This window comes from Vombatus ursinus, unplaced genomic scaffold (assembly GCF_900497805.2).
Source record: "Vombatus ursinus unplaced genomic scaffold, bare-nosed wombat genome assembly UNPS02014830.1, whole genome shotgun sequence".
NCBI lineage: Eukaryota > Metazoa > Chordata > Mammalia > Diprotodontia > Vombatidae > Vombatus > Vombatus ursinus.
In genome coordinates this window covers 44189641-44199916 of record NW_020954608.1, presented here as the reverse complement: position 1 = coordinate 44199916, position 10276 = coordinate 44189641, and the positions used below count along the sequence as shown (strand labels likewise).

The window sequence follows — 10276 nt, the reverse complement described above, 5'->3', positions numbered from 1 at the left end:
TTAAAACATTGATGTGATGTTAATAAGTAGGGATGGAAGAAATACATTTGAGAGACACAAAAGGCAATATCACAGAGGAGGAAAACCTGAGGAAAAATTCAGGCTCTAGTGATATTCCTATTTGTCTAGAGAAATTGTGTAAGTGAACTTTCATATTTGAATAATTTGGCTCCTGAATGGGGAAGGAAAAGAATATTTGTATACAGAAAACTATTAAAATCCACTTGGGAAGAAACACATATAGATTGTTCTGAGGACCTGATAGAGAGTTGTCTATGATAAAGCTAAAGAGATGACATGCTTTAAAGTAGAGCAGTGACTACTGATAATGATAGTTATAGGACATTATGATCCATTAGTTGACTTGTGTGTGACTATTTAAAGATTTCGACATTCACAATTAACAAAATTATAAGCAAAATAACTGCTTGGGGAAGATCACATAAGCAATGTTGAGTTCATCTTGAGTTTACTTTGTAAGGAAAAGATGAATCACTTATTGCTAAGAGGCTCTAATTTGAGGCATTACAAACTGTTAAGAAACCAGTAGGAAAATAAGCTATAGGATGAGACAGAAGAAGGAGCAGGAGAAGAGCGCACGAAGCTGGGGGTGAGAAGACGAAGGACCGTCGCTGGAATAGGCAAGTCTTCAGCTGCTTTTGCTGAGAACCTGCTGATTGGAAGACAGGCATTGCTTTGCTGGTTGACTGGAGAAAAGCTGGCGCAGCTGCTGGAAGCTCCCTGGCTGAGAGCTAAATCCTGATGTTTGAAAACCTACCGAGTTTATTGCTCTCTGGTGCCACCCAGAGGCTGGAGAAAGGAAAGCATCTCAGATGCTCCTGAATTTGCTTTCCACTGCTTTAGTATGCGGTTTTCTTTAGTCAGAGAAGAAAGTCTCCCGGCTGGACAAAGAATTCTCTCCTATATGTTCCTCTGAGGAGCCTGGCAGTTTAACAGCTTACATATGTAGGCTAACCATGGATCTTTCCACTTTTCTTTCAGTTATTAGTATTTTAATGCTTTCAATATCATGGGGCTATATGATTTGCAGACATATAGCATTACATTGCAAAAATACTGATATTTAGAGATTGCCTTTTGAGTCAGAAAGCAGGTTGGAAATAATAAAAGCACTGAATGATTTCCCCAAAGTAATTCAACCAATTGCTTCCTAAAACTCTTCAGAGCCTAGCTCATGATCCTTCTGCAGTACATGCTCCAAACACATGTATTGACAAAATAATTCCATAGCCTATCTGTCCATAATCTGAATGATATACACTTTTCATCACTTTGTGTTTCTAATTCAGATGGTTAGGCCAATATCCTTTACAGGGATAGGAGTAGGCACTTAACCTACAATTTCATTGGCACAGGAAACTCCCTCCATCATTGCAGATTGTCACCTCTGTAACTTACAGTCTTGAGAGAGTTGTCTAAAGCAATGAGAGGTAAATTACTTATCCAGGATCACATAGTCAGTTATTTGTCAGAGACAATCTTTGAACCCAATCTTTGATGACAGTTCTCTATCCCAATGCAATACTAATTTCCTTTATAATTCTTATGTATTTCCAAGTCACTTAACCCTATTTTCCTCAGTTTCCTCTACTGTAAAGGAAATGGCAAACCACTCCAGTATCTTTGCCAAGAAAATCCCAAATGGGGTCATAAGAGTTTGACATAACAAAAAAAAAAAACCTGAACAACAATGAAGACATTGTAGCTCTTCAGAGCCCAAAACAATTATAACTTTTTTAAGCAAATAGGAACATCTGGAAAACCTCACCATCAGTAGAGAAATCCTTTTATTTTAGCTATATACAAGGTATCTAAAATGTCATTGACAAACACCTTTGGCAAACATATTTTCTTGTTTACCATCTTAATTGATATTAATACTTGGAAAATGGATTTAAAAATAATTTCAAAATTTTCTAGTGAAAGGGGCCAGGTTGAAAGACTCAAATGCACATTCTTTTAAGTCTTTTCCCCCCTTTTTCTTTTTCTTTTACTGAGTGCCCCCTAGTGGAATCCAATTTTAAACCAATCCTAGCTGTAATGATAAATCATTGTCTAAAGGTATGTCTTAGCCCCCAAATAAGTAAGGTTAAGGAGATAAGTCTAATATGAACACTTATTCCTGAAAAGGGAATAGATTACCTCCCAAATCATCCACAAAAAGTAGGCACTCATTCCTGTTCTATTGACCCCAAGTTTAACAGTCTGACAAACACAACCCTCTAAACAACTTTTAAAAGCACATCAAATCAAATTCTACACCATTTTTCCAGCCCAGGGCATGTGTGCCTGCAAGATATATTGGAGAAACATAATGGTCAAGATGATCATTGATTGGATATTTAGAGGATAAGGGAAAAGAATAGCTTAAGGATAATAACTAAGGTCGTGAGTGTTGGCAACTGGCAGGATGGGGATATCCTCAGCACGTACATTTATAGCCCTCCATAATCTGTCTTCCACTTACCTTTTAAGTCTTACTTTGTCCATATCTAAACTACAACCTTAAGAAATGCTTGTATTATAAGGGCAAAAGAGAGACTTTCAATTAATGAAAGGTCATAAAGCAGCCCCACTCTCCTAGTAAATATATATATATATAAAGAGCACTAGGAAAAACTATGATCATGAGCACTAAAGAGAAACTGCAACAAGTTCCTCTCTTCAGGCCAGAACTCCACAGGACAATATCCAGAAGCCTATGGGCACTTGGTAAAGGGTGCCAGTAGGAGAGGCAGAAGACAAGAGGAACTACTACAAACATCCTGAAGTCTGTGGTTGCTCTGAACATGGATGTACTGTTCTGGGGAGTGAGGGAAGGCAACTGAAACCAGCCTGATGCCCCAGGACAGAAGGTTATAGACTCTCAAAACATAGCCCCTTCCCTCAAGAAGCTTGCATTCTAATAGGAAAACAACATGTAAACAGCTCTATGATTCTGAAGTGTCTAAAACCTTAGTTTTCTCATTTGTAAAATGCGGATATTAGTACCTGCATTGCGATAATGCTGGGAAGATTAGATATAAGGTGTTTTGTGAATTTTAAAGTGTAACATAAATTGAGCTATCATCATCATTATTATTACAAACACAATAGCCGAGAAAAAGAAGCCAAAAAAACAACATCGTCCTAGGTTGCACTAATAATGTATACAAAATGTCCATTTATCAGTCAATAAACATTTATTAAGCACCTACTATGTGTCAGGCACTATGCTAAGGGCTAGGGATACAATGAAAGGCAAAAACAGTCCCTGCTCTCAAAAAGTTTGCAATCTAATAGAAGAGACAATACTGAAATAACAATGTACAAACAAGATATATATACAGTAAATTGGAGACAATCAACAGAAGGGCAACACTAGCATTAGGGGAAATCAGGAAAGGCTTCCTATAGGAGGTGGGATTATAGTTAGAACTAGAAGGAAGCCAGGAAAGCCAAGAGGCAAAAATGAGGAAAGAACATTCCAAGCATCAGGAATAGTCATCAAGTGGTACAGTGGATAAAGCTCCAACCTTGGAGTCAGGAGGACCTGAGTTCAAACCTGATCTCAGACACTTGACACTTAATAGCTGTGTAACCTTGGGAAAGTCACTTAACTCCAATTGCCTCACCGAAAAAAAAAATTTGCCCTCTAGTTGGTAGAAGGAATGTGTTGCGCAAGGACAAGCAAGAAAGATGATAGTGTCATTACATCTCATGTGGAAAGTAAAGTATAAGAATACTGGAAAGTAAGGGTGGGTTTGGTTAAGAAAGGTTTTGCATGCCAGAGGGTTTTTATATTTGATCCTGGAAGTTATAGGAGCCACTGGAGTTTATTGAGAAGGTTAGAGTGGAGGCAGGGCTAATATAGTAGAAGGTATTTGTTACACTATACTTCGCCATGGCCAAGCCACATTTGGAGCACTGTGTCCAGTTCTCATCACCACATTTTAGGAAAGACATGAACAACTTGGAACATAGTAAGGAAAGAGAAACCAGGATAGCCAATGTATCTCTATTTGAAAACATTTAACATGAGGATAGGTAAAAGGAACTGGTCATGTTTAGCCTAGACAAGAAGACTTAATGGTGACATGAGAGCTAAAATATTTGAAAGACTGTCATGTGAAAGAGGGATTCTATTTGTCCATCATTTTCTTCCATCTTCTTCATCCATCTTCTTTCATATTCCATTTCTTCCAACAAGACTTTCAGACATGAGAGGACAGAAGGAAGTAGAAAGGGATGAAGTGAGGCCTGTAGCTAACCTAGAATACTAGGGAGGCTCCCTCTCCTTAATTCTACTAGCCTAAACACAACAAATAGACTATTTGTGGCTATGATAGGTTACTAGGCAATTCTAGAAAAACACTTAGCTTGCCTAATGCTCAATCAGTGAGAAGGAGGTAACTGGGAACTTAAAAGGACTGAAGGAATAGCAGATTACCATCTCTTATCTGGTTTATTGACAGCAAGGCATATGCTTCATTGAATAGAATGGGGAAGGGGGAATAATTTGTCTGGTCTCTGTGCAGAATATACTTATGCCTCCTCAGAGTTCCCAGAGGACTATTGGGAACTGATTGAGAACATGGATATTGTGTTCAAAATGTTTTCCCGTCTATTTGCCTGGAATAATAAATTTTTGAAACAAGGTAGAAGAGTCTAGTAAAAGTTGAGACACCATCAGTTTGCTAAAATGGAATCATCTACCTGGTGACTCCTTCTTAGATAGCTGATGGGGTCTGCACATGCTCTGGACACCCATTATACCAACACTATTTAAATGATTATTTTTTCCCCTATGACTCCACTTTAAGCTATAATTACTGTCTGTACTTCAAAGATTATAAACTCTTTGAGGAACAGGAGCATGTCTTATTTATCTTTAAAGCTTCCCCCAGCACCCAAAAATGCCTTATAAATGTTTATTGAGCAACTAAAGGAAGGAAGGAATGAGTAAGTACTCAGTAAGTATTTAGTGAATTAATTAATCTTCATTCATGTAAGGTCCGGAATTGGACAGTTATCAAATTCAAAGAGAAAAAGCATTTAAGGTTGATTATACTAAAGCCCTTAAGAATCACATTTTTAATAGGCTGCACTCAGTGCATTTAGACAAATTAAAACTGTGCTCTGTTAAGTTAGTATCTTGGCTGCTTTGAATGGAGCTACTAAAAGAAATATTGTCAAAGTGAAAAACATTGGCTTTGGCCCATTCCACTGCCCTAGATTCATAGGCAAAGACTTTGAAGAGGGATCTGTTGAACCGAACACTGCTAAAATTTTCATTGTAGTATACATACACTTAGACATATATTTTCATGAGCTGATTATTTCAAGGCAAAGCTTCTGTGCAGGATAAATAATATAGATGTAGATCCAAAAGATATTTCAGAGCAAACTTGATGTGGATGACATAAGTCTCTTGAAGGTAGGTTCCTTATTATGTTCCCTTTGGACTTTTTTTTTTTTCAGAAAGATCAAGCTCCTTCCCCTTCCCTCCCACTCTTCTCCTTTTTTGCACCATTATTCTCCACCAGTATAATTTGACCTTCCCATAATCCCTTTCTCCTGACTTGCAATTTGAAGGTTTTTCTTGGATCTAAACATTGCTTTGCAGTTTTCCTAAGCCTGGTCTAATTATTAACATTCCATGTTTCATTGTTTCCTTGCATCAGAAGTTCCCCGGAATTCATTTGCCCTCCTTAGATTCCAAAGAAGCCATGGTATTCAAAGAACTTGAATTTGGATACTAACCAAATACAGATTGTTAAGGCTTACTAAGACTACTGAAGCAGCTTTCAGCAAAAACACAGTTTAATATCTTTAGTTCTTAAGAAGAAGGTGTTAAGTTTCTGTTTGTTTGGTTGTTTTCAAATCTTTGTTCATAAAGTTCACATTCAGTTCCGTTTGTTTTAGCTGAAGATATCAAAAGCTTCTTTAGATCTGGTTCTACTATTTTCAAACCTTTGGCTTTAGGCTTTTTTGTTTTTCACAATTGGGTTCTGGCAAGTTATTCAATATTCTTAATATCATTAAAAAGTAATCAACACTGCCTTTAACTTAATCATTTTTCATAGAAAAGTTTATATGAACAAGTCTTCCCTAACAGCATCATTATTTAGAATTGCATTAAAACTACTGTATTTTTGTAGTATATTCAAATGATTTAGATCAAATGATCCAACCTTTGAGAATTCCTAGAATGAATAATGTCTTTGAACGTCTTCATTAGTTGAAATTACTTTTTGTTTGTTGTTGTTTTTAAAAGGTCGGTGTTAAGGACTGTCAAGAAATAAGCAAATATTCAGGTGCACTTGGAAGAACATGAGAGAAACTGACAAACAGATTGCAACTCACCAATTAAAGTGTATTTCCAAGATAAAGGTATGGAATCTATTAAATGTGTATGTGAGCATGTGTATAGCAATTTAGAGAGTACCTGTAAAATTGCTTTTAGTTAGTTGGTTATCCAATAGAAGTTACAAACTATATGGTCAGTGGAGAATAGTTTGTTTCAAAAGGAACATGACGTTACTTTGTATATTTGGGTGCCTCTGTGTCACAGTACTATAGCAAGGATTTTTGTCAAAAATAGAGTGGGGAACCATCTGAAAGGTATGAGATTTTTTTTAAATTTAGAAGCAAATGAATGATTTTGTGAGTGAACATTCTGTAGAAAATGTTGGTTTCTGTGATCTCATTCATAAGATGTTGTAAGATTCAGGCTATCATGTACACATTTTGTTCCAGTGTGAGTTATTGGTTTGTTGGAGTTTTTTTTTTTTTGTCTGTTTTGTTTTGGAAGAACAGGAACACGGGACAGTAACATAGGGTTAATATGGTTACAATTCTCCACAATAAATCAATACAAGTACTTTGTCCAGATTTGCCAGTATGTTACCATCAAAATGTCTACTTGTATGGTGTTTTTGTTTCCACAGCAGCCCTCAGTACTTGACTTTGCAGCCACTTTTCCCCCCATTTCTAACCATATTTAGTTTAAATTAAATTGTCTTTCCTTTTTACTGGCATTATCCAGTTATTTGTCTGAATTCTTGACAGTCATTGAATGGAAATGGTTTCTACCCTGACACTGTTATCAAAATACTCTTTCCAAAATGATTGCTTGCTATCATTCAGGTGTAGGTAAGAAAGATCTACATATACAAAGAGAAGTCGAGAAGTAAGATGAATATCCAGATAACTTAGGGAAGAAAATACTTTTGACTTAAATGTAAAAACAAATAAAAAAGTGAAGTGCTTTCTTATCACTCCATTTTGCATGTGAATATTTATATTATATATGCATTTATATATTATATATCCATAATATATAGATATATAATTATATATATACATAAAATGTTTTATGAAATTTTAAAAGACTTTGATTTGTGTTTTGGTAAATCACTAGGAAAATCTAATTATTCTTTTAAAGTGATCTTAAATTCAATATTACACTATTAATTTCATGCCAAAATATCTATTTTGGTCACTAATGTAAACAAAAGTTTCTGAGCTAGGGCAAAACAGAGAATTAAATCATTATTTGTTAAAATATGTCAGATTATCACTCCTCAGCTGACGGAGAACATGAAGCCAAATTATTAAGGATATCTTTAAACCTTAATGTGTTTCCAGGGACTTCTCATCACATAAAATATGGTAACAGGTGCATTAAAAAATACAGATTACCCCCTCACTAGGCATATGTCAATAATGCCATTTGGAAAAATCTATGCAGGTTGGTTGTACCCTGAATAGTGTGCAACCATATTATCCAAATAGTTTAGGCAAAGAGGATATTTGACACATGGACAAGAGCCACATGTCATGAATGGATTGTGATTTGAGTCACTGGGGAGAGTATCCTGGGTTTACAGATTTGCTAAAATATAAATAAAAACTGTGGGCCAGTTTAGCTAGTTGCTTACTTTCATGGCCCAAGCTTCAAAATATGTGCAGGACCACGTAATTCCTTTTGATAAATTTGCACTTGAATAGAAAATTAAACTAGGTGTCCATTTAATCCACCTATGCTTAAAAAATTGCCATACCGAAACAGAGAGATCAAAAATGCTTCCAGAAGTGATTATTAAATATGAGAGATAGAATTAAATTATTATTTATTAAACATGAACAGTAGTCTATTATGGGTGCTATATGAAACAATGAGTTTTCTTCTACTTAATCAGTAGTTGTTACAAGGAGAGAAAAAGCATGTTAACTAAGTAGCTAGATTGTACAGTGGCTAGTGCTGTACCTGGAGTCAGAAAAACATGAGTTCAAATCCTGTGTCAGACATTTGCTGACTGTGTGACCCTAGATACTTTGCTTAACTTCTATTTACTTCCGTTTACTCAGCTGTAAAATGGGGATAATAATTACACCTGGTTGTTGTGAGGACCATATGAAATAATATTTGTAAAGCACTTAGCACAATGCCTGGCGTGTGGTAAGTGCTGTACAAATGTCAATTATTACTATTGTTATTATTATTATTATTATTGTTGTTACTGGTGGGCAGTTAGGTGGCACAGTGGATAGAGTGCCAGGCCTGAAGTGAGGAAGACTCATATTCCTGAGTTCAAAACTGGCTTCAGACACTTGCTAGCTCTGTGTCCCTGAGCAAGTCACTTAATCCTGTTTACCTCGGTTCCTCATCTACAAAATGAGCTAGTGAAGGAAATGGCAAACCTCTCTAGTATCTTTGCCAACAAAACCCCAAATGGAATCATGAAGAGTCAGACATGACTGAAATGATTGAACATTATTATTATTATTATTATTATTATTATTATTATTATTATTATTACTGTTTTTATATTAGGGAATAGTCTATCTTTGCTGTTGCTAACTATAGGTGCTGAGAATGGTTCCTCCTACCTCATGTTGCCATCAGCTGATAAAGAGAATAGCAAGACAAAATGACAGAGTATTTGACCAAGAGGCTCTGATGCTGGAAACTCTACCACCTCTACACTCAGTGTCTCTCTGTTTGATTTCTCTCAGACATTTTTTTTTCAGTGCTAGTGTTTCTCTGTTTCTTCATGTTCCACTTCCCTTTTCTCTCCATACTTCATGCCTCTCTTCTCAGGAGTTATCAATTAATAAACAGGCATTTATTTAGCACCTACTATATATCAAGATAAAAATATAATGAATGAAGCAATCTGTATTCAAAATGAGCTTACACTCTAATGAGAAATACATTGCTTTCCCTAGCTTTTATTTTAAAGCACCAAGTAGAAAAACGTTAAATTATTGCTTTGAGTGCCTTACTTAAATGATGGCTCAAGATAAATACCTCTATGCAAAGTGGCTTCACTTTTCCAATAAAGCGTGGATATCAGAAGAAAGCAGAGCACATCCCTGAAATTATAGTATCAGTTAATGGAAAAATATAATTCATTCATTCCAAGGAAATAACTTTATATAGACCTAAAATATAAAATCCATTACACTAAAAAAAACTTTTGTTGCTATTTCTAATGAATTTTCCCCTTATTCTTTCCCCCCAGATGTTTCTGCTGGCATTGATGTGTGCATATATCTCCAAAACATTGTCTGGATCTTTTCTAAATTCCATCCTTACACAGCTAGAGAGACAATTTAATCTCTCAACAACTCTGGTTGGACTTATTAATGGAAGTTTTGAAATTGGTAATTATTTGTGTTTGTGGCATTAATTATTATTTAGAGTGAACACAACGTATCTTTAGCTCTTTGTCATATACCTGTCTTTAGATCTGCTTAGGCTTAGGAAGGTAAGTTTAAGGTGAATGTTCTCTCTAACTATATCAGGAATTTGTTTCAAAACAATGTATTCCTAAACAAGTACTGAGTATGCCAGTTGATCTACCTTGCTGCCCCAGTAGTATCAAAACTTATGAAGAACAGATTAAGATTTCTACTTTCTATTTTGCGAATTTGAGTGTTTTAGATTTTGAGACATATTTATCTATTTCTTTTAAATCCGCAGCTTTACTGGCATATAACTTTGCTGGCACATATAAGTATGAAAGGCAGCCTTGGCAAAGTGGCTAGAGAGTTGAAAACAGAGGCAGGAAGACCTTCATGCAAATCTTGCATTCAGTACATATTAGCCATGTGACCCTAGGCAAGTCACAATCACTCAGTGCCCAGGTAATCCTCTGAGACTACAAATTGCAATGCAGGTGCAGGTAGAGGGAATGTTCTCACTGAAGGTTCGCTATCCTAGTGAAATCACAAGTTTATGTTCCCTCCCCCATAACATAACTGTCTA

General features: G+C 35.8%; 1 protein-coding gene across 1 annotated transcript in view; it reads left to right on the top strand.

The window, feature by feature from the left end:
- The first annotated feature begins 6333 nt into the window (after window positions 1–6333).
- The window catches only part of SLCO1A2 (solute carrier organic anion transporter family member 1A2), a 56941-nt gene continuing 52998 nt past the window's right edge, over window positions 6334–10276 (top strand). Inside the window, exons 1-2 of the mRNA XM_027838854.1 lie at window positions 6334–6393; window positions 9531–9672. Of these exons, the coding sequence (XP_027694655.1) occupies window positions 6334–6393; window positions 9531–9672 (202 nt within the window). The remainder of the gene's footprint in view (window positions 6394–9530; window positions 9673–10276) is intronic.